Below are 27,810 nucleotides of genomic sequence, written 5' to 3' on the forward strand. Positions count from 1 at the left end.
ATGCGTTTCGTCATTGAGGACGAGGGGAACATGCAGATCCACCCGTTGCAGTGTACAAAAATAATTTGAATTTGTTCATTTGTGCTTTTACTGCACGCACCAAACAGCAGGGATCAGTGCTGTTCTCTCATGCTAGTCCCCGTCACTCTCGGCCCCCTCTTGTCTGAGAGCAGAAAGTTTGTTCCCCCAGCTTCCTGGTTTCAGAGGCCCAAGGGGCGCCGTTAGCACAGGGAAGAGGACCAATCCAGGTCACGGTAGCTTATTACAAGGACTGACAAAAACAAACTCTCTTTAGAGAATTTACATCAAAGAAAGAAAGAAAAGAAACAAATCTAACTCTGCAGAAGAGAGATATGGCATCAAACACACCTTCAATTTAAAGCATTTTTGATATAATTTTATTTTATTTTTTATTAACGTATTTAAGATGGGCAAGCCTGTGCATTCAGTTCTATACACACAGTGTGGACAACTGCACTGGGCAGCAGGAACATCAGCATCTGTTAATGGAGGGCACAGCTAGACTTTTTTACTATGCTTAGGTCAGGTACAATGTTACACCCAGCCATGCTTGTGGGTGTAAATAATAAACAACCATATTCATAAAGAATCATGTATAATTGTGTTCACACAATGTAGCGTATTATAATCATTCATCATAGTGAGTTCAGCAAACACTTAGCCTCTACACTGTAAAAAAACAACCTAATTTTACAGTTAATAACTCTACATTTTTACAGTGGTTTTCTGTTTTTTGAAATTGTATACAAAACTACATATAATAATGGAGGTTAACTATAAATTAAAAACGCGACTCCTATTTTAAGGATAATGCCAATAATGACAAATTACATGGATTTCAATTTTTTTTTACAGAAAATAACTGTATTATTTATACATACATTTTCCATTTTTCTGAAATACATGCAAATGTAAATACAATTACACTGATAATCTGTAATTTAATATGTAGCTCATTATATTATGGTTTATGTACATACTAACAATTTAGCATGATTAAATGTAAATTTACAGTGAATTCTTCACTAATTCAGCATAAACATTTTTGCACACCCATTTTCATTTAACCTGTTAGAACCTTGATGTTTTTTCCTAAATGACCTAAAAATTCCATGCCCAAATGTAAAGGCTTACTTTTGAGTTTTAGGCACAGTATGGTGGAAAATTTCAATTTGATGTTACAGAGTACCCGTCAAGCTATGAGTACCATATATGATATCTGAAATTTTAGAAAGATGTCGATAACCTTCCCAAAATGTAGGCGCTCCCTATTTTTTTTCATTTACATCTAGATTACTGTGGATGTAAGTAGGAAAATGAATAGAAATGCCCAGTTTTGTCATATAATTGTGTGCCCCCAAGGGTATGCCATCACTTGAACAAATTTGGAACTGATATCTCATCCCAATCAAAAGTTAGAATATAAATAATCGGTGAGCCCTCCATACACTTCCGTGACTTTTGCTGCTTTTTGATTATACCAGACTCTATTTCAATCTTCTCGTCATCCAACCGTTGAAGCTCTTCCAATACTACTGTTACCCCATAAAAACAATCTTTTTGGGGGCTGGCTCTCTGTTTTATTTTTAGAAGCCATGATGATGTAGAATAAATGTGTTTTGTTGTGCACCTGCATTACGTTATAGAACTGTCAAAACTTGCGTGGCTAAACGGCAAAACAAATGCACGTGAATTACTGATTACATCCCACCTTCTCTGTTGTGCACTCGGATATCTTTGCATCTCATTGGTCTACAGTCATGATTGACACATGTGTGGACCAGTCAAGGAAAGTATTAGTTTATGTTTTTCACGCACAGACTTAGCAGAGTTTACCATAGCAACCATGGACATATGATAGCAACAAAATAGTCTTGGGTGCGCGCATTGTGTCAGACTGACAGGTCAGTCAACCTATGATATTAGTTACAGGTTCCCGTATCTTGCTGGCTGATTGGGTTATCCTGATAAGATAAGACTCTGTAAAAGGTCGGGATAGCCTTCACGCTTAGAGCAAGATGTTACTCATAAGAGGACTCAGGAGGTTGAAGATGTTAGAAAGATGGGTATTTTTATTAACCCAAATAAGGCACAAAGGCAGTTAAAACACTGACAATACTAAATCAATATAAAAAATACAGTTTTCACTAAGGACAAATGCATGAAGCCACCAACAAATAAGCAATTCACATAAGACCACATGTATAAAAAGGACCATTAACTGGTCAGTGAGAGTTAGTGATGTTACAAATGAACCCGAGGCTTCGGAGCTTGTGTCGCGAAAATGAAGCACTACCTCACCGGAGCGCGTATCGAGGCTTGTATCGTTTTGCCGAGATGACGTCACCGACGACGTCTGAAGCCTCATTTGAATCAAGTGCTTCACCAAGTGGTTCGTTAGTTCACTTTTCTCGGCACGCTTCGACTATACGACGGCCCAAAACTCATCTTGTATTCGTGGTAGTTATTGTCAGTGGTTGGAGAATAAGCGACAGTTGGAGATTTAGATTGTTTGGTGTTGTTGGTAGTATAGAATATTTGAGATAGAGTTATAGAGCCAGTTAGAAAGAGAAAGAACTTGATCCAGTTGCTCAAAGCACTTTCTCCCCCTTTTCAGTGCCCTGCACTGACCAGTTGTCCAGAAGCACTTATTGGTTTTACCAAAGTACTGACCAGTATTCCAAAAGCACTTTCACTCTGTTCTAACGGCATAGAGAGTAAAGATAATTCACAGGCTTTTTTTTAATGTAAAGCACCGTTTAAAATTCGCTTTGGTCAGGACTCGAAACTAAACAGTCCCACGTTTCAGCCGACGTCGCTTACCGTTGTGCCACCATGTAATCCTTAATTTATATATCGAACTATTATTAGAACAAAGAATACAAAAATAAAGCCTTTATTGTACTTGTATTCGCCTACTATGAAATTTGAATTAATGGAGAAACGTTTTCTTCCACCATACGTTTGTGTGCATGTTATTTTAGCAGGCCTTGCGCACCACAACAAATTTAACAAATTCACTGTCCCGAGAAAATCTTTCTTACACCGTATTTTTATTGACCTGCAGGTGTCACTAGAGAGCGAACGACGCTTCGAGTAGTGAACCTTTTTTCAACACGTCTGGCTGGAAAGCTTCGAGGGTTCATGAAGCTTCATTTCGCCATCACTAGTGAGAGTCCTTATTAAACACGATCACTCTCACTACGAAACAAAACAAAAGCAAATAAAAGGACCAAGGTAACTAGCCCATCGTGAGAGCTCCAAGGACTTACGTCCTATTAAACTGGCAACTTTCCTGAACAAAGAACAAAGGTAAGTTTAAGTAGCCTTGACAAGCACCTTGAATTGGCTCATACCAATCATTGATTTCAGGTGTGTCAATCAGCAAGGCACCAACACCTGTGGCTCACAGCAGCCATACCTAAACAATCAAACTCCCAATCAACTAGGAAACACAGACTACACATGGTAGCAATTAGGCTTGGTGCCGGCATAGCCGACACATAATAAAGCAGCCAAATCTCATTAAACATAAACTCCATATATCGCGCCATCTTCACAACACAAACTTAGACACTAAACACCGGTTGACAAACGGTATGAAATATGACAATATGATTATTGTTAAACTAAATAAACAGAAAATTTCAGAGACAAGACATTGAATGTGTGCTGATTTTAACTGAACAAAGACATGAACATCAAACATGTAACACACACACACACCAAAACACCTTCACCCAGTCCACAAAAGCAGCAGCCTACAGGCTGCAGAGGTGGGTCACACAGGTGCCCCGTCACAGACTCACTTTGTTCATTCGGTTAAAATCAAGCCACCCCTGAACTAAACACCACTATACATATTTGGGACCCGTTCTAACGGCATCGGCAAGCCTGGTCTAGTCACACAAGAGCATTGTCCAAATTCCCTAATGCTGAATGGGCACTAAATCCAACAGACCCACTCCAAAATCTTGTGGAAAGACTTCCTATAAGAGAGGTAACTGTTATAGAGTAGTTTTGGAATGAGATGTGCGTGAAACTCATATATGTGTGATGATCAGGTGTCCCAATACTTTTGACCTGACCTAACCTTGGATCTGGCTGGCCCAGAGCAATGCAGAACAATAAAGACGAGACAAGGGGGAAATTACTTTGCAATGGACTGACTCACTCCATGTAGTTTAATATGAGTCTGAAGTCAAATGTTTTAACTTTTGTGGGTAGAGGCTATTGTGATGTTCCTGCTGATCTCCGCTCCGGCCACGCCCCCTTCAATCACACAAGCACATACACCTGTTTCACTCTCACTCATGCTCTCAGCTGCATGTCATCAGTATCATTCACCATCCCAGCTGCACTGCATTCAGGTCCCAAATCACATGATCACACACACCTGATTCACTCCTATATATAACCTGCACTCCCCTCACTCCGTGTTTGGTCTCGTCGCTACAAGGGTGAAACCTTTGCCCAAGTCTTCTAAATCTGTGGCCCACTCTACGTCCCTGGGATTCCGCCTTCCGGCCACCGGCAACTACAACCCCATTGTCAGCTGGCTTCCAGCCCAGCAAGCTCTCTGTCCGTGGGCGTCCAGCCCCGCAAGCTCCCTGTCTGCTGGCTTCCGAGTCAGCCATTTCGGTGCCGGCAGACTTTTAGGACTGCATTATCCAGAGTGCCGTGCATACGGCACCGGGAGTAATGTGACTGTCTTGTCCGGCCTGTAGCCGTGTACCTCTGTTCTTTGCCCTTGCGCACAGTAGCCAGAGTGAGACTCTGTGCGATCTTTAGTTCATGTTCCTAGATCTTTGTGTTAGAACTCTGTCTGTTAACCCTTTCGTTGATTTGTATACTCTGTTTGTGTCCTGTTCCCCGTCTGTACTCCATCAATAAACTCTGCATCACCTGAAACTCTTCAATCACAAACCCTGCAAGTCAATGTTTGAAATAATTGTCTTCCAAAATAAAACCATCATTTTACAATCTTGAGCATGTGTCAGCACTTTATTGAATGTGTTTGATCATAAAAATGTAGGAGCAATCTGGAAAATGACAGTTTCTCTGCTAAATGTGAATTGCCGTCACTTAATTGAAGGTGTTTCATTGTAATAAATGAGGGAAAATCTGTAAAATACCAGTGTTTCTCTGCAAAACTGTTAGGGCTGCCACTTTATTGAAGGTGTTTAATCTTAATTAAAGAAGCCTGACTTAATGAATGGTGTTTGCTCGTTATAAATTAGGAAGAATCTGTAAAATAACAGTATTTTTTGCTGAACTTGTAGTACTGTCACTTTATTGAAAGTGTTCGATATTAATAATAAAAAAATCTGTAAAATAACAGTTTTTCTCTGCTGAACTGTTAGGGCTGCCACTTTATTGAAGATTTTTAATCTTAATTAAAGAAGCCTGACTTAATGAATGGTGTTTGTTCGTAATAAATTAGGAAGAATCTGTAAAATAACAGCATTTTTTGCTAAACTTGTAGTACTGTCACCTTATTGAAAGTGTTCGATATTAATAATAGATACAAAAATCTGTAAAATAACAGTTTTTCTCTGCTGAACTGTTAGGGCTGCCACTTTATTGAAGGTTTTTAATCTTAAATATCGAGGAAAACATTGTAAAATAACAGTGTTTCTCTGCTATACTTTTAGTACCCTAACTTAATAAAAGGTGTTTGCTCGTAATAAATTAGGAAGAATCTGTACAATAACAGTTTTTCTCTGCTAAACTGTTAGGGATGTAACTTTATTAATGGTGTTTGATTGTATTAATTGAGGAAAAATCTATAAAAAAAACAGTTTTTCTCTGCAAATCCTTAAATGGAAATATCTGTAAATATAGGGTTTTTGCACTTTATTTGAATTAGGATGTTTTACTTTAATTTTGCGGTTTTTGTTTGGCAGCCGTAGCTGCCAGTAATTTACTGTTTTTTTACAGATTTTTTTTTTACAGTGTAGATCAAGGTGGAACATAGACTTACTGCCATTTTGGTTCCTGAAGAATAGACTATTAGGAAAATAAACTTTGTCATTCTTGTAAAAAAAGATCATTCTCAATATGGTAAATAGGAACTATGCCATAATGCCATATGCCATAATTTTAACAGCTTCTCATCTTTTACAGTGACGTGTGCTCTCGTGATATATTTGTTGAGGGGCCTGAAATTGGCACCCAGCTGATAACTGTGTGTATTGGATCAGTCGCAGCTTGTCCACAGAGGTTTTTGACAGACAGTCTGGTTGCTGGAGCTCTAAATATTACTGGCTGTCTCAGACTGATCTAAAAGGCACGCTAAGTTGAACTGAGCATTGAAATCCACTGGGTAGTAGACTAGGTAGTCGACTAGGTAGTACACTTGGTAGTAGACTAGGTAGTAGACTAGGTAGTACATTAGGTAGTACACAAGGTAGTACACTTGGAGCTCTCTGGAGATGTATTGGCGGCCATATTTTTCGAGCACACCCACTAAACTGTTCTAAAATTCTTGAATACTCTCTCTCCATTTTATCCACTATTAATTCCTATGCATCATGTATATTAGGAGAATAGTAGTGTGAATAGACGAATAACTGACCTGTTTACTATGCCACCATTTTGTAGTGATATGTCCCCTGGGGAAACAACCTTTCCTAAATAAATCAATCACTGCACGGATGCGTACACACATCAGAACATGTTTCTCAAGATAAGACTCACATGTTTCTATCAAACATAATCAAGCCTAAGGTTTTCAAATTGAGTTTAGTTGAAAGAAGATAGCGTCTTCCTCCTGTTAAAATCTCTGTTAACTGAACTTTGACTATTTCTGCCCCTCCTCTTATGTCAGACCTGAAAGGAGGACACCAGAGTGTCTAAGGTGTAAAACTGAATTGTCATGGCGGGAAAAGATGAGCAAAGTCCAAGATCTCACGCCTTACATGCAGAGCACGATGGATCTGAGACAGTGTCCTTTGAAGTACTCCGGCACCTTGTCATAGTAGGCTTACTGTTCATATCTTGATGATTGTTTGTCACTGTGTGCTATATGTCACATGAACACTAATGGCAGTACGACCAGAAGGATGTTTATACCGAGGTAATAAGGAGGAGACAGGATTGCTCGAGGTAATAAGGAAACAGTACACTGCTTTAGCTGAGAAGGATTAGCCAACATCCACCGCCACATCCATTCTTCCTATCCTGTGGCTTTCACTCTTCCTGTCATAACTGAACACTCATGGCCCCATTCACACCATGAACAGACAGACGCCACAAGTAAAATTATATCTGTCCCTTTTTTGAGGTTTAAAGCATGTTTCCAAAAGCAATACAGGTCAAAGTGTGCTGACTTGGTTGGCCAATCTAGTTCAGTGGTTTCTTCAGTACATTTGTGATAGGTGAAAATTCACCCTAGTTACCTCAGGACTCCAGAGTTGCATGAAAGTATATTTATTAGACAGACAAACGAAAACAATTGCAATCGGGCTCCCCTCCCAGCACAAGGCTGAAAGTGGAGGCAATGATAAACCCATCGCACAAGGTTTATACACTGCATGAAATGTGGGATTCACGACAGTCGCCGACCCTGTGTATTGCCGTGGAAGCCAAAAAGGTGTGAAGAACCCCCTTTTCCTTGCCCAGCTGGCTGAGGTTTTCATATGTTAATTGAATTGACCTGGATTGAAAACAACCTCCCCGCCCCCCCGTCACTGCCTCACTGATTTCAAAAACTATACCTGAAAGTCACAGGTTCGATCCCCACTAGTGGCAACCATGGCCCAAGTTGCTTAACGACTGTTAACGACTCTTAATGACTGTTATCAGAGCAAGCCTGACTCTGTATAATTACATGCCAGAAACGAATCTCAAGAACATTAAGGTGAAATAACAATATATAAGTTAGGAACATTACACATAGCCTAAGTTTAAACTTTTAAACACATAGCACAAAGCTCAAGTTTAAAGGAGCCCAAAGCAACATTAGGGCATCAAAACACATAGAAATATTGTAGATAAGACAATCTTTATGATATTGACATTTACTTCACCATATTAGCACATTTGCATCATTATTTGATACTCTTGCCGTTAAAAAGAGCGCTAAAACTAGCCACAAGAGCGTAGCCCTTTATATGTTGGTGCCACCAAAAAACAATTTGCCCCGCCGATCACCGTAAACATGTGAGTTAATTCGAAAAGAGATATTGAAAGACACCTACCTCACTGCTTCGTCAAATAAGACAGATCAACCATATATATATCTGGAAACCACTTACAGATTCCGATTAGCTTAGTTTGCGTCTGGATGGAAAGATATTATCTTTCCCCATCCCACCAAACCATTTTTTGGGGGGGATTTATAGCATAACCTGCGATCTATCATGGAAAATAGAAGCCAGGCGATTTTCTATCAGTTCTCAACACACAACGACGTCTCATCTTTGCTCCTTGAATGTTGATATGCAATGGTATGGTGTTATTGAAACTTACTACGTGTAAAAAAGAATAGAAATTGAACGTTTATTATTCGAGTCTCAAGCCTCTAATGTTGCCTCGGCGCCTTTAAGTGAACATAATTAAAACTTCACATAAGTCCACTAAACAATTCCCACTTAAACTAACTATAACTAGATCAGAAGCTCCAGTACCAGAAGCGAAATACCCCAGGAGGGGTAAATTATATGATAAACCAGTCACTTGGTCGCAACAAAGAGCGGATATGTGTACCAGCACTGTGGCTCAGCGGCTAGAACACAGCACCACAAACCTGAAGTGGACAGGTTCGAAACTCGCACAAGATTTCAATAACTACCTGAAAGACACAGGTTAGACTGAGCCACGAGTGGCAAACATGTCCCAAATTGCGAAATGACTACCACAGTATCAGAGTTAGCCCGACTCTGTATAATTACATGCCAAAAGTGAATCTCAAGACCATTACAGAGAGGAAGCTCCGGAATATGGGCGGAACAGCCTCGTAAGCAAATTGTGATCCTCCGACTCCAAAAATTAAAGGCATTTGTGATAATCCCTGACCGAAACCCTAAAGACCTAATATCAAATAAAGTATTATCAAGAAAATTATTAATTTCGTTTTTATGGGGCAATAGCTAAATGCGAGGTGATACATTTTTGTCAGTTGAAAGCTGACCAATAGACAGAATCTTATTCTGTGTCATCACAAGACGTTTTAATTCAAATCCTCGTTTTCAACCAATGGCTGCAGCAGGTTGTGTGAGACTAGACTGCTGACAGTCAATATGCTAATAAGAGCATTTCGCACCTCTGTCAGCAGAAGGTGAGAAGTAACACATCGCCCCCCCCCCCCCCCCCCCCCCCTCCCCTCGCGGGTTCCTTCCCGGGAAATCCCGTTCATATGCGGCAGACGGATATTTCGGGGAAATGTCCGCGTTCGACCAGGAATGGTGATCATTCGCGGCTGTATCACAGCGTGTACGGATAATCTTGGTAAACCCGATAATCTTGGTTTTTGTGCAGTGCAATGGAAATACCTGCAGCTAAGACTAACCCATGTGTCTTGAAAAAGACTTGTGAAATGGGGGCTAATGTTTTCGGAATGTTTGAGCTAAAGTGATCTAGATGTGTTCTTACCTCTGCAGACTCGAATGTGGAGTGAAATGGGTATCAGATAATGCCGTGTTTTAGGACCACATCAGTACATGCCTGGAGTTCATACACACACACACACACACACACAAGACCACATCTGTACATGCCTGGAGTTCATATACACACGCACGCACACGCACACACATACACACACACACACACACAAACACACAAACACACACACACACACACACACAGGACCACACCTGTACATGCCTGGAGTTCATATACACACAGGCACACACACACACACAATAACCATTTATGAAGTTTGACTGTGGAAAAAATAAATGTTGTGTGTATATTTATGTGCGTGTGTCTGGTGGGGCGGGGTTTTGTGTATTTGTTTGTGTGTGTTTACATGTGCGTGTCTGAGTTGGTGTGTGCCAAAGCCATCAGGGAGGTCATGCCGGGTCATGAAGCACTCATTCCAGTAGTGGTAGATCTTGACAACACACTCACACTCACAAACACACACACACAAACTCACAATCACACACTCACACACACACACACACACACACACACACACACACACACACACACACACACACACACACACACACACACACACACAAACTCACAATCACACACTCACACACACACACACACACACACACACACACACACACACACACACACACACACACACACACACACACACACACACACACACACACACACAGTAAAACAACTTCCTCTACACTCAGAAGCACAGAGCAAGCTGGTCTGGAATTTAGATGATAAGGATGTCTAGTCAGCATATACCAAGTGGGAAGTTGTCATCTTTGTCATGAAGTAACACTGCCTCATATTTGATTGCTTCTCAGAGTTATAATGGAGTCAGGCTAGACACCGACCTAACGATGATGAAGTTTAGTCAGGCTAGACACAGACCTAACGATGGGGTTTATTTGGATTCTGCCAAATACAGATAACAGGCAAACAGAGTATGAAGAAAAACTGAACAGACTGGAAATAGCACTTAAACGAACAAGGAACAGAATACACAACGCACAGATGATCTTAAAGGTAAACAGAAACAGTCCATGATAGGAATTAAACTTAGGAAAACCAGAACTAACTTAACCGTGGGATACGAAGGAGTTGGAACAAACACAGGGAGCTGATAGTCTAGAGCTTGAGTAGATGGGAGTTGGAACAAACACAGGGAGCTGATAGTCTAGAGCTTGAGTAGACGGGAGTTGGAACAAACACAGGGAGCTGATAGTCTAGAGCTTGAGTAGATGGGAGTTGGAACAAACACAGGGAGCTGATAGTCTAGAGCTTGAGTAGATGGGAGTTGGAACAAACACAGGGAGCTGATAGTCTAGAGCTTGAGTAGATGGGAGTTGGAACAAACACAGGGAGCTGATAGTCTAGAGCTTGAGTAGATGGGAGTTGGAACAAACACGTGGAGCTGATAGTCTAGAGCAGGGGATAGTCTAGAGCAGGGGTCTTCAACAGGGGGTCCAACTAATTTTTTTTCCACAAATTGTAATGTCTTCCGAATCAGAATTGTATTTATTCCCTTTAAATTAACATTAACATAATTCCAACATATTGTAGCGAACGTTTAAATTGATCGAGAAGACGTTATCTTTCAGTCCAATCGACACATTCAGCTACCCACAGGAGCACTCTCAAGCTGGGTACCGGTTCACTCACAGCACCTTTCATGCAAATACGACAGCACAGGCACTAGCCAATCAGATCGCGATTCTGCTCAAGTCTAAAGAGCGCGAAGATCAAAAATAAAAGATGGCGGACCAAACTCCATAGCTGGTCTTGTTTGTACCTATAAATTGTTAGTTTGACATTTTTTTGCTTAGATTTCAAAAAATAAATAAAGAGAAATAGACACTGTACAAGGTCAAAAAACGTTAATTGTAACTGAAAAATAAGTCTGAGAGGATTTGCGAGGTGTATGAGGCCCCTAGCTAATGTTAGCATGCTACTACCTGCTAGCGGTGTGATTGGTTTGTTGACCTGTCAATCTCACTATAACATCTATGTTGTCAACACAACTCCATGCGCCAGACTACTCCTACGTCATCCGTTGGATCGTGTCAGTCAGGAGTTATTGAAAAGAAGATTGATCTCACTAATGTGCGAGGATGTGTGCCATCGACAGATGCTTGAGGATTCACTGTCCCTTTTTTATGTATGATGAAATAAAAACATATATCTTTGTTATTTTAATAAGTTGTTGTTAATTGTTAGCTCAGAGTTGTTTGCAAGATGTATGTATAAATGGCAGTGGCACGGCCACCCTGTACCTTCCATGTTGTTAAATGTTTAATTAAATTCAGTGTTAAAAAATGTTAAGTTAAATTCGTGGTTCAAAAATGTTAGGTTAAATTCACTGTTGAAAAATAAAAATGTTGAATATATTAACCTTTGTATAGTATTGAATACACAATAACAGGGTAGATATGTTTAGTAGAGTAGATGGGAGTTGGAACAAACACAGGGAGCTGATAGTCTAGAGCTTGAGTAGATGGGAGTTGGAACAAACACAGGGAGCTGATAGTCTAGAGCTTGAGTAGATGGGAGTTGGAACAAACACAGGGAGCTGATAGTCTAGAGCTTGAGTAGATGGGAGTTGGAACAAACACAGGGAGCTGATAGTCTAGAGCTTGAGTAGATGGGAGTTGGAACAAACACAGGGAGCTGATAGTCTAGAGCTTGAGTAGATGGGAGTTGGAACAAACACAGGGAGCTGATAGTCTAGAGCTTGAGTAGATGGGAGTTGGAACAAACACAGGGAGCTGATAGTCTAGAGCTTGAGTAGATGGGAGTTGGAACAAACACAGGGAGCTGATAGTCTAGAGCTTGAGTAGATGGGAGTTGGAACAAACACAGGGAGCTGATAGTCTAGAGCTTGACAAACGAAACAGAGATATGTCCATACACAACAAGACCAGGTACTTACTGAAGGGAGTGAGGTGACTAAATAGTGAGGAGGAGGGAGTGGCAGGTGTGCGTGATTAGGAAATCAGGGGACTGGGATTGTGCATATGCAGCAATCACAGACATACTCATCAGTAATGATAATGAATACAGTTCATATGCAGCAAACACAGACATACTCATCAGTAATGATAATGAATACAGTTCATATGCAGCAAACACAGACATACTCATCAGTAATGATAATGAATACAGTTCATATGCAGCAAACACAGACATACTCATCAGTAATGATAATGAATACAGTTCATATGCAGCAAACACAGACATACTCATCAGTAATGATAATGAATACAGTTCATATGCAGCAAACACAGACATGCAGTAATGATAATGAATACAGTTCATATGCAGCAAACACAGACATACTCATCAGTAATGATAATGAATACAGTTCATATGCAGCAAACACAGACATACTCATCAGTAATGATAATGAATACAGTTCATATGCAGCAAACACAGACATGCAGTAATGATAATGAATACAGTTCATATGCAGCAAACACAGACATACTCATCAGTAATGATAATGAATACAGTTCATATGCAGCAAACACAGACATGCAGTAATGATAATGAATACAGTTCATATGCAGCAAACACAGACATGCAGTAATGATAATGAATACAGTTCATATGCAGCAAACACAGACATACTCATCAGTAATGATAATGAATACAGTTCATATGCAGCAAACACAGACATGCAGTAATGATAATGAATACAGTTCATATGCAGCAAACACAGACATACTCATCAGTAATGATAATGAATACAGTTCATATGCAGCAAACACAGACATGCAGTAATGATAATGAATACAGTTCATATGCAGCAAACACAGACATGCAGTAATGATAATGAATACAGTTCATATGCAGCAAACACAGACATACTCATCAATAATGATAATGAATACAGTTCATATGCAGCAAACACAGACATACTCATCAGTAATGATAATGAATACAGTTCATATGCAGCAAACACAGACATGCAGTAATGATAATGAATACAGTTCATATGCAGCAAACACAGACATGCAGTAATGATAATGAATACAGTTCATATGCAGCAAACACAGACATACTCATCAATAATGATAATGAATACAGTTCATATGCAGCAAACACAGACATACTCATCAATAATGATAATGAATACAGTTCATATGCAGCAAACACAGACATACTCATCAATAATGATAATGAATACAGTTCATATGCAGCAAACACAGACATACTCAGCAGTAATGATAATGAATACAGTTCATATGCAGCAAACACAGACATACTCATCAGTAATGATAATGAATACAGTTCATATGCAGCAAACACAGACATGCAGTAATGATAATGAATACAGTTCATATGCAGCAAACACAGACATACTCATCAGTAATGATAATGAATACAGTTCATATGCAGCAAACACAGACATACTCATCAGTAATGATAATGAATACAGTTCATATGCAGCAAACACAGACATGCAGTAATGATAATGAATACAGTTCATATGCAGCAAACACAGACATACTCATCAGTAATGATAATGAATACAGTTCATATGCAGCAAACACAGACATGCAGTAATGATAATGAATACAGTTCATATGCAGCAAACACAGACATACTCATCAGTAATGATAATGAATACAGTTCATATGCAGCAAACACAGACATACTCATCAGTAATGATAATGAATACAGTTCATATGCAGCAATCACAGACATGCAGTAATGATAATGAATACAGTTCATATGCAGCAAACACAGACATGCAGTAATGATAATGAATACAGTTCATATGCAGCAAACACAGACATACTCATCAGTAATGATAATGAATACAGTTCATATGCAGCAAACACAGACATACTCATCAGTAATGATAATGAATACAGTTCATATGCAGCAAACACAGACATGCAGTAATGATAATGAATACAGTTCATATGCAGCAAACACAGACATGCAGTAATGATAATGAATACAGTTCATATGCAGCAAACACAGACATACTCATCAGTAATGATAATGAATACAGTTCATATGCAGCAAACACAGACATACTCATCAGTAATGATAATGAATACAGTTCATATGCAGCAAACACAGACATGCAGTAATGATAATGAATACAGTTCATATGCAGCAAACACAGACATACTCATCAGTAATGATAATGAATACAGTTCATATGCAGCAAACACAGACATACTCATCAGTAATGATAATGAATACAGTTCATATGCAGCAAACACAGACATACTCATCAATAATGATAATGAATACAGTTCATATGCAGCAAACACAGACATACTCATCAGTAATGATAATGAATACAGTTCATATGCAGCAAACACAGACATGCAGTAATGATAATGAATACAGTTCATATGCAGCAAACACAGACATGCAATAATGATAATGAATACAGTTCATATGCAGCAAACACAGACATACTCATCAGTAATGATAATGAATACAGTTCATATGCAGCAATCACAGACATACTCATCAATAATGATAATGAATACAGTTCATATGCAGCAATCACAGACATACTCATCAATAATGATAATGAATACAGTTCATATGCAGCAAACACAGACATACTCATCAATAATGATAATGAATACAGTTCATATGCAGCAAACACAGACATACTCAGCAATAATGATAATGAATACAGTTCATATGCAGCAAACACAGACATACTCATCAGTAATGATAATGAATACAGTTCATATGCAGCAAACACAGACATACTCATCAGTAATGATAATGAATACAGTTCATATGCAGCAAACACAGACATGCTCATCAATAATGATAATGAATACAGTTCATATGCAGCAAACACAGACATGCAGTAATGATAATGAATACAGTTCATATGCAGCAAACACAGACATACTCATCAGTAATGATAATGAATACAGTTCATATGCAGCAAACACAGACATACTCATCAATAATGATAATGAATACAGTTCATATGCAGCAAACACAGACATACTCATCAGTAATGATAATGAATACAGTTCATATGCAGCAAACACAGACATGCAGTAATGATAATGAATACAGTTCATATGCAGCAAACACAGACATACTCATCAGTAATGATAATGAATACAGTTCATATGCAGCAAACACAGACATACTCATCAATAATGATAATGAATACAGTTCATATGCAGCAAACACAGACATACTCATCAGTAATGATAATGAATACAGTTCATATGCAGCAAACACAGACATGCTCATCAATAATGATAATGAATACAGTTCATATGCAGCAAACACAGACATGCAGTAATGATAATGAATACAGTTCATATGCAGCAAACACAGACATACTCATCAGTAATGATAATGAATACAGTTCATATGCAGCAAACACAGACATACTCATCAATAATGATAATGAATACAGTTCATATGCAGCAAACACAGACATACTCATCAATAATGATAATGAATACAGTTCATATGCAGCAAACACAGACATACTCATCAGTAATGATAATGAATACAGTTCATATGCAGCAAACACAGACATACTCATCAGTAATGATAATGAATACAGTTCATATGCAGCAATCACAGACATGCAGTAATGATAATGAATACAGTTCATATGCAGCAAACACAGACATGCAGTAATGATAATGAATACAGTTCATATGCAGCAAACACAGACATGCAGTAATGATAATGAATACAGTTCATATGCAGCAAACACAGACATGCAGTAATGATAATGAATACAGTTCATATGCAGCAAACACAGACATGCAGTAATGATAATGAATACAGTTCATATGCAGCAAACACAGACATGCAGTAATGATAATGAATACAGTTCATATGCAGCAAACACAGACATGCAGTAATGATAATGAATACAGTTCATATGCAGCAAACACAGACATGCAGTAATGATAATGAATACAGTTCATATGCAGCAAACACAGACATGCAGTAATGATAATGAATACAGTTCATATGCAGCAAACACAGACATGCAGTAATGATAATGAATACAGTTCATATGCAGCAAACACAGACATACTCATCAGTAATGATAATGAATACAGTTCATATGCAGCAAACACAGACATACTCATCAGTAATGATAATGAATACAGTTCATATGCAGCAAACACAGACATGCAGTAATGATAATGAATACAGTTCATATGCAGCAAACACAGACGTACTCATCAGTAATGATAATGAATACAGTTCATATGCAGCAAACAAAGACATACTCATCAGTAATGATAATGAATACAGTTCATATGCAGCAAACACAGACATACTCATCAATAATGATAATGAATACAGTTCATATGCAGCAAACACAGACATACTCATCAATAATGATAATGAATACAGTTCATATGCAGCAAACACAGACATACTCATCAGTAATGATAATGAATACAGTTCATATGCAGCAAACACAGACATGCAGTAATGATAATGAATACAGTTCATATGCAGCAAACACAGACATGCAGTAATGATAATGAATACAGTTCATATGCAGCAAACACAGACATGCAGTAATGATAATGAATACAGTTCATATGCAGCAAACACAGACATGCAGTAATGATAATGAATACAGTTCATATGCAGCAAACACAGACATACTCATCAGTAATGATAATGAATACAGTTCATATGCAGCAAACACAGACATACTCATCAGTAATGATAATGAATACAGTTCATATGCAGCAAACACAGACATGCAGTAATGATAATGAATACAGTTCATATGCAGCAAACACAGACATGCAGTAATGATAATGAATACAGTTCATATGCAGCAAACACAGACATACTCATCAGTAATGATAATGAATACAGTTCATATGCAGCAAACACAGACATACTCATCAGTAATGATAATGAATACAGTTCATATGCAGCAAACACAGACATGCAGTAATGATAATGAATACAGTTCATATGCAGCAAACACAGACATACTCATCAGTAATGATAATGAATACAGTTCATATGCAGCAAACACAGACATACTCATCAGTAATGATAATGAATACAGTTCATATGCAGCAAACACAGACATACTCATCAATAATGATAATGAATACAGTTCATATGCAGCAAACACAGACATACTCATCAGTAATGATAATGAATACAGTTCATATGCAGCAAACACAGACATGCAGTAATGATAATGAATACAGTTCATATGCAGCAAACACAGACATGCAATAATGATAATGAATACAGTTCATATGCAGCAAACACAGACATACTCATCAGTAATGATAATGAATACAGTTCATATGCAGCAATCACAGACATACTCATCAATAATGATAATGAATACAGTTCATATGCAGCAATCACAGACATACTCATCAATAATGATAATGAATACAGTTCATATGCAGCAAACACAGACATACTCATCAATAATGATAATGAATACAGTTCATATGCAGCAAACACAGACATACTCAGCAATAATGATAATGAATACAGTTCATATGCAGCAAACACAGACATACTCATCAGTAATGATAATGAATACAGTTCATATGCAGCAAACACAGACATACTCATCAATAATGATAATGAATACAGTTCATATGCAGCAATCACAGACATACTCATCAATAATGATAATGAATACAGTTCATATGCAGCAATCACAGACATACTCATCAGTAATGATAATGAATACAGTTCATATGCAGCAAACACAGACATACTCATCAGTAATGATAATGAATACAGTTCATATGCAGCAAACACAGACATGCTCATCAATAATGATAATGAATACAGTTCATATGCAGCAAACACAGACATGCAGTAATGATAATGAATACAGTTCATATGCAGCAAACACAGACATACTCATCAGTAATGATAATGAATACAGTTCATATGCAGCAAACACAGACATACTCATCAATAATGATAATGAATACAGTTCATATGCAGCAAACACAGACATACTCATCAGTAATGATAATGAATACAGTTCATATGCAGCAAACACAGACATGCAGTAATGATAATGAATACAGTTCATATGCAGCAAACACAGACATACTCATCAGTAATGATAATGAATACAGTTCATATGCAGCAAACACAGACATACTCATCAATAATGATAATGAATACAGTTCATATGCAGCAAACACAGACATACTCATCAGTAATGATAATGAATACAGTTCATATGCAGCAAACACAGACATGCTCATCAATAATGATAATGAATACAGTTCATATGCAGCAAACACAGACATGCAGTAATGATAATGAATACAGTTCATATGCAGCAAACACAGACATACTCATCAGTAATGATAATGAATACAGTTCATATGCAGCAAACACAGACATACTCATCAATAATGATAATGAATACAGTTCATATGCAGCAAACACAGACATACTCATCAATAATGATAATGAATACAGTTCATATGCAGCAAACACAGACATACTCATCAGTAATGATAATGAATACAGTTCATATGCAGCAAACACAGACATACTCATCAGTAATGATAATGAATACAGTTCATATGCAGCAATCACAGACATGCAGTAATGATAATGAATACAGTTCATATGCAGCAAACACAGACATGCAGTAATGATAATGAATACAGTTCATATGCAGCAAACACAGACATGCAGTAATGATAATGAATACAGTTCATATGCAGCAAACACAGACATGCAGTAATGATAATGAATACAGTTCATATGCAGCAAACACAGACATGCAGTAATGATAATGAATACAGTTCATATGCAGCAAACACAGACATGCAGTAATGATAATGAATACAGTTCATATGCAGCAAACACAGACATGCAGTAATGATAATGAATACAGTTCATATGCAGCAAACACAGACATGCAGTAATGATAATGAATACAGTTCATATGCAGCAAACACAGACATGCAGTAATGATAATGAATACAGTTCATATGCAGCAAACACAGACATGCAGTAATGATAATGAATACAGTTCATATGCAGCAAACACAGACATACTCATCAGTAATGATAATGAATACAGTTCATATGCAGCAAACACAGACATACTCATCAGTAATGATAATGAATACAGTTCATATGCAGCAAACACAGACATGCAGTAATGATAATGAATACAGTTCATATGCAGCAAACACAGACGTACTCATCAGTAATGATAATGAATACAGTTCATATGCAGCAAACAAAGACATACTCATCAGTAATGATAATGAATACAGTTCATATGCAGCAAACACAGACATACTCATCAATAATGATAATGAATACAGTTCATATGCAGCAAACACAGACATACTCATCAATAATGATAATGAATACAGTTCATATGCAGCAAACACAGACATACTCATCAGTAATGATAATGAATACAGTTCATATGCAGCAAACACAGACATGCAGTAATGATAATGAATACAGTTCATATGCAGCAAACACAGACATGCAGTAATGATAATGAATACAGTTCATATGCAGCAAACACAGACATGCAGTAATGATAATGAATACAGTTCATATGCAGCAAACACAGACATGCAGTAATGATAATGAATACAGTTCATATGCAGCAAACACAGACGTACTCATCAGTAATGATAATGAATACAGTTCATATGCAGCAAACAAAGACATACTCATCAGTAATGATAATGAATACAGTTCATATGCAGCAAACACAGACATACTCATCAATAATGATAATGAATACAGTTCATATGCAGCAAACACAGACATACTCATCAGTAATGATAATGAATACAGTTCATATGCAGCAAACACAGACATGCAGTAATGATAATGAATACAGTTCATATGCAGCAAACACAGACATGCAGTAATGATAATGAATACAGTTCATATGCAGCAATCACAGACATACTCATCAATAATGATAATGAATACAGTTCATATGCAGCAAACACAGACATACTCATCAATAATGATAATGAATACAGTTCATATGCAGCAAACACAGACATACTCATCAATAATGATAATGAATACAGTTCATATGCAGCAAACACAGACATACTCATCAATAATGATAATGAATACAGTTCATATGCAGCAAACACAGACATACTCATCAGTAATGATAATGAATACAGTTCATATGCAGCAAACACAGACATACTCATCAATAATGATAATGAATACAGTTCATATGCAGCAAACACAGACATGCAGTAATGATAATGAATACAGTTCATATGCAGCAAACACAGACATGCAGTAATGATAATGAATACAGTTCATATGCAGCAAACACAGACATGCAGTAATGATAATGAATACAGTTCATATGCAGCAAACACAGACATGCAGTAATGATAATGAATACAGTTCATATGCAGCAAACACAGACATGCAGTAATGATAATGAATACAGTTCATATGCAGCAAACACAGACATGCAGTAATGATAATGAATACAGTTCATATGCAGCAAACACAGACATACTCATCAGTAATGATAATGAATACAGTTCATATGCAGCAAACACAGACATACTCATCAGTAATGATAATGAATACAGTTCATATGCAGCAAACACAGACATGCAGTAATGATAATGAATACAGTTCATATGCAGCAAACACAGACGTACTCATCAGTAATGATAATGAATACAGTTCATATGCAGCAAACAAAGACATACTCATCAGTAATGATAATGAATACAGTTCATATGCAGCAAACACAGACATACTCATCAATAATGATAATGAATACAGTTCATATGCAGCAAACACAGACGTACTCATCAGTAATGATAATGAATACAGTTCATATGCAGCAAACAAAGACATACTCATCAGTAATGATAATGAATACAGTTCATATGCAGCAAACACAGACATACTCATCAATAATGATAATGAATACAGTTCATATGCAGCAAACACAGACATACTCATCAGTAATGATAATGAATACAGTTCATATGCAGCAAACACAGACATGCAGTAATGATAATGAATACAGTTCATATGCAGCAAACACAGACATGCAGTAATGATAATGAATACAGTTCATATGCAGCAATCACAGACATACTCATCAATAATGATAATGAATACAGTTCATATGCAGCAAACACAGACATACTCATCAATAATGATAATGAATACAGTTCATATGCAGCAAACACAGACATACTCATCAATAATGATAATGAATACAGTTCATATGCAGCAAACACAGACATACTCATCAATAATGATAATGAATACAGTTCATATGCAGCAAACACAGACATACTCATCAGTAATGATAATGAATACAGTTCATATGCAGCAAACACAGACATACTCATCAATAATGATAATGAATACAGTTCATATGCAGCAAACACAGACATGCAGTAATGATAATGAATACAGTTCATATGCAGCAAACACAGACATGCAGTAATGATAATGAATACAGTTCATATGCAGCAAACACAGACATGCAGTAATGATAATGAATACAGTTCATATGCAGCAAACACAGACATACTCATCAGTAATGATAATGAATACAGTTCATATGCAGCAAACACAGACATACTCATCAGTAATGATAATGAATACAGTTCATATGCAGCAAACACAGACATGCAGTAATGATAATGAATACAGTTCATATGCAGCAAACACAGACGTACTCATCAGTAATGATAATGAATACAGTTCATATGCAGCAAACAAAGACATACTCATCAGTAATGATAATGAATACAGTTCATATGCAGCAAACACAGACATACTCATCAATAATGATAATGAATACAGTTCATATGCAGCAAACACAGACGTACTCATCAGTAATGATAATGAATACAGTTCATATGCAGCAAACAAAGACATACTCATCAGTAATGATAATGAATACAGTTCATATGCAGCAAACACAGACATACTCATCAATAATGATAATGAATACAGTTCATATGCAGCAAACACAGACATACTCATCAGTAATGATAATGAATACAGTTCATATGCAGCAAACACAGACATGCAGTAATGATAATGAATACAGTTCATATGCAGCAAACACAGACATGCAGTAATGATAATGAATACAGTTCATATGCAGCAATCACAGACATACTCATCAATAATGATAATGAATACAGTTCATATGCAGCAAACACAGACATACTCATCAATAATGATAATGAATACAGTTCATATGCAGCAAACACAGACATACTCATCAATAATGATAATGAATACAGTTCATATGCAGCAAACACAGACATACTCATCAATAATGATAATGAATACAGTTCATATGCAGCAAACACAGACATACTCATCAGTAATGATAATGAATACAGTTCATATGCAGCAAACACAGACATACTCATCAATAATGATAATGAATACAGTTCATATGCAGCAAACACAGACATGCAGTAATGATAATGAATACAGTTCATATGCAGCAAACACAGACATGCAGTAATGATAATGAATACAGTTCATATGCAGCAAACACAGACATGCAGTAATGATAATGAATACAGTTCATATGCAGCAAACACAGACATGCAGTAATGATAATGAATACAGTTCATATGCAGCAAACACAGACATGCAGTAATGATAATGAATACAGTTCATATGCAGCAAACACAGACATGCAGTAATGATAATGAATACAGTTCATATGCAGCAAACACAGACATACTCATCAATAATGATAATGAATACAGTTCATATGCAGCAAACACAGACATACTCATCAATAATGATAATGAATACAGTTCATATGCAGCAAACACAGACATACTCATCAATAATGATAATGAATACAGTTCATATGCAGCAAACACAGACATACTCATCAATAATGATAATGAATACAGTTCATATGCAGCAAACACAGACATACTCATCAATAATGATAATGAATACAGTTCATATGCAGCAAACAAAGACATACTCATCAGTAATGATAATGAATACAGTTCATATGCAGCAAACACAGACATGCAGTAATGATAATGAATACAGTTCATATGCAGCAAACAAAGACATACTCATCAGTAATGATAATGAATACAGTTCATATGCAGCAAACACAGACATGCAGTAATGATAATGAATACAGTTCATATGCAGCAAACACAGACATACTCATCAGTAATGATAATGAATACAGTTCATATGCAGCAAACACAGACATGCAGTAATGATAATGAATACAGTTCATATGCAGCAAACACAGACATACTCATCAATAACGATAATGAATACAGTTCATATGCAGCAAATATAGAAATACTCAGCAATAGTGATAATAAATGAAAAATGTAATACTTTTATATGTGGATGAATACATTAATAAAATAGATATGTTAATATAAAATGTTCCCTTACTGTACACTCATATTTACAAGTGGCTCCTTATCCTTTCCATTTAAGAAGGGTTAAGTCATGTTGTGCAGTTAAAGCACACTTATCTCACATTAGACTCAATGGCTACTGCTACATCATGTCTCCACTACAAGTCAATCTCTAGAGTAGAAGCAGCAGTTAAAGCACACTTATCTCACAGTAAACTCAATGGCACCTGCTACATCATGTCTCTACTACAAGTCAATCTCTAGAGTAGAAGCAGCAGTTAAAGCACACTTATCTCACAGTAAACCCAATGGCACCTGCTACATCATGTCTCCACTACAAGTCAATCTCTAGAGTAGAAGCAGCAGTTAAAGCAGATTTATCTCACATTTAACCCAATGGCTACTGCTACATCATAGCATAGATCAATCCCAGTAAAAAGTTGTTTCGATCTTTACAGAAGCCTTCTAACATTGTAGCAACACTACAATAGAGCAGTGTTGTATAATTTATCATACTGAGTATCAATAAGTTATAACAACGATACTTATAAACCACAATAACACTTTAGTTGAAGGGTAATTAAATGAGGAATTTAAATGACCTTTTTAAACACTGCAAAAATATGTGTTTATGACATTTATATTTACATTTACATTTAGTCATTTAGCAGACGCTTTCATCCAAAGTAACGTATAAAGGAGAGAACAATCAAGCTTCGAGCAATAGAGACCTAGTGAAACAATAAATACTATTTTACTATCTCCACCCGGCCGACCTCAGCAGATGGGTCCCCCCTTATGTGCCGTGGTTCTGCTTAAGGTTTCTTCCTGCCTAACAGGGAGTTTTTTCTTGCCCCTGTTGCCATTGTGCATGCACTAAGGGGGTCTAGGCTCTGGGCTCTGTTAAGCGCCTAGAGGCAATTGTATTGTTATGGCGTTATACAAATCAAATTGAATTGAATTGAATTGAATAAGAAAATGAAAAAAGTGCAGGAATGGAATTACTGTAAGTGAGAGTTAACTACTAGTTAGAGGAGATAGCATTAGAGGAAAGGGAGAGGAAGGGAGAGGAATAGGAAAGGAGGTGCTCTCTGAAGAGTTGTGTCTTCAAGAGCTTCTTAAAGGTAGAGAGGGACGCCCCTGCTCTGGTATTGCTAGGCAGCTTGTTCCTCCAACGTGGAACTACGAATGTGAATAGTCTAGATTGCTGTACTTGCACAGGTGGCAGTGCTAAACGACGCTCATTAGACGAGCGCAGCATCCTGGGGGTAACATTTGTGAAAAGCGTATGTCAGTATTCACAAGGTGACATAACATCTTCTATAACATAGAAAACATACTGACACAAACAATGCTCGTGTCATGGATGGATTCTGTGTGATGATTACCTGTGTGTACTGATGAAACCATAACATGAGTAGATCTTGCTGTCATATTGTCCCCCTTACAGTTACAGTGTAATTTCTTCCATTTAAACATTCAGTGCTTATGAATGAATTCCTGAATGCTTTTAAGGGAACCTTTTAACTAAAGTGTTCCCATAAGAGTTTAGGTAAACATAAGTGCAGTCAATGTAAGTAGATGTTCTGGTACTAAGGATTTATGGCATACTTACATTCAAACGTGACCAGATATTTGAACTTTAGGTGTTAGAGGAGAAGATCTTCACCTTTGTGAAGAATGAGCTGAAGAGATTCAAGAGGATGCTGAGTCCAGATTACCAAGAGAACTTTGAGAGTAAAGAGGACGATGAGAGTGAAGCCAGAGAAGGGGCTCTGAAGATGGCACTGCACTTCCTTAGGAATATGAAGCAGAGCGATATCGCTGACAAACTGCAACAAAGTAAGACTTCTTCATATTCATTTTCATCAATATGCTACATCACAAAATAGAAACATACACATGATTTTACCTCATTGTTGGTTGCTTAAAAACATGATTATGTGTTTCTTACATAGGGGTGCTGGTTGTTTATCAGACCAAGCTGAAAAGACATCTCAAGAACAAGTACCAGAGTGTTTTTGAAGGTATACCCAAGCAAGGAGGCTCTGCTCTTCTAGAAAAGATCTACACAGAGGTCTTCATCACAGAGGGAGGAAGTGGAAAAGTAAATGAAGAGCATGAAGTCAGACAGATTGAGTCAAGATCCAAGAGACCAGCTGGACAGGACACATCAATCAAATGCAGTGACATCTTTAAACCATTACCTGACCAGGTCAAACCAATCAGAAGTGTTGTCACCAAAGGAGTTGCTGGCATTGGTAAAACTTTCTCAGTTCAGAAGTTCATCCTGGACTGGGCAGAGGGAAAAGAAAACCAGGATATCCACTTCATATTTCCACTACTTTTTAGGGAGCTTAACCTCATTAAAACAGACCAGCTCTCTTTGATGGATCTCCTCCACCACTTTTTCACAGAAATAAAGCAGTTCACTTTTCCCAGTCAAGGGAAGTACAAAGCGTTGTTCATCTTTGATGGTCTGGATGAATGTCGACTCCAACTAGACTTTCAGACAAATGAAAGTTTGACTGATGTGACACAGGTTACCTCCTTGGACGTACTCCTGACAAATGTCATCAAGGGTAACCTGCTCCCCTCTGCTTTACTTTGGATTACCTCTCGACCAGCAGCAGCCAATCAAATCCCACCTGAGTGTGTTGACCGGGTCACAGAGGTACAAGGGTTCAATGACCCACAGAAGGAGGAGTACTTCACGAAGAGGATCAGTGATAAGAATCTTGCCAGCAATGTCATCTCTCACATCAAATCATCAAGGAGCCTCCACATTATGTGCCACATACCAGTGTTCTGCTGGATTGCTGCTACTGTTCTTGGGGTAATTCTTGGCTCTTCAGGAGGTGGACAGATTCCCAAGACTTTGACAGAGATGTATACCTATTTCCTCATTTTCCAGACCAAACAGAGAAGTAGCACGTTTGAAAATGTGCATGACCTTGATCCACAGTGGAACCAGGAAGTTATCCTTGGTCTTGGGAAGTTGGCTTATGAACAGTTAGAGAAGGGAAATCTTATTTTCTATGAAGAAGACCTAAAAGAGTCTGGCATTGATGTCAGAGAGGCAGCAGTATGCTCTGGCATCTGCTCACAAATCTTTCGAGAAGAATCAGGGCTTTATCAAGGAAAGGTGTTCTGCTTTGTGCATTTAAGTGTCCAGGAGTATCTTGCAGCTTTGTATGTGTTTTTGATGAAAGCAGTTGAAGGGAAAGACATTATATCCAGACACCAAGCTCCTGAAAAATCCCAAAAGCTTTGGAAAAGAATATTGAATGTGTCTTCTTCAATGGAGGAATCCATGATCATCTTACAGAAGAGTGCAGTGGACAAAGCTTTGGAGCATGAAGATGGACGCTTTGACCTATTCCTCCGTTTCCTTCTCGGCCTCTCTCTGGAGTCTAACCAGACTCTCCTGCATGGCCTACTACAGAGAAGACGAAATCAGATGGGCAATGAACAAACAATCAGTTACATTAAGGCAAAGATCAGGGAGGTTCCTTCATCAGAAAGAGTCATCAACCTCTACCACTGTCTGAATGAACTCAATGATCACTCCTTAGTGGAAGAGGTCCAGAGGTTGCTGAGTGCTGGGACACTTTCTGGAGCTAAACTCTCACCTGCCCAGTGGTCAGCTCTAGTGTTTGTGCTGCTGACATCAGAACAGAATGTGGATGTGTTTGACTTGAAGAAGTACATCAGATCTGATGAATGTCTCCTAAGGCTGCAGCCAGTAGTGGAGGAATCTCAGAAGGCTCTGTAA

The 27,810-nt window shown here is 37.7% G+C and overlaps 1 protein-coding gene across 1 annotated transcript; it reads left to right on the forward strand.

Moving 5' to 3' along the window:
* LOC308382479 (NLR family CARD domain-containing protein 3-like) lies at positions 1-27,810 on the forward strand (the record flags this gene model as incomplete). The annotated part of the gene is made up of 4 exons (XM_080860889.1): positions 1-52; positions 25,257-25,303; positions 25,682-25,877; positions 25,994-27,810. The coding sequence occupies 4 exons, from the start codon at positions 1-3 to the stop codon at positions 27,808-27,810; spliced, it is 2,112 nt and encodes a 703-aa protein (XP_080717015.1).

Source organism: Sprattus sprattus (assembly GCF_963457725.1).
Source record: "Sprattus sprattus genome assembly, contig: scaffold_56, whole genome shotgun sequence".
In the NCBI taxonomy this organism is placed as follows: domain Eukaryota; kingdom Metazoa; phylum Chordata; class Actinopteri; order Clupeiformes; family Clupeidae; genus Sprattus; species Sprattus sprattus.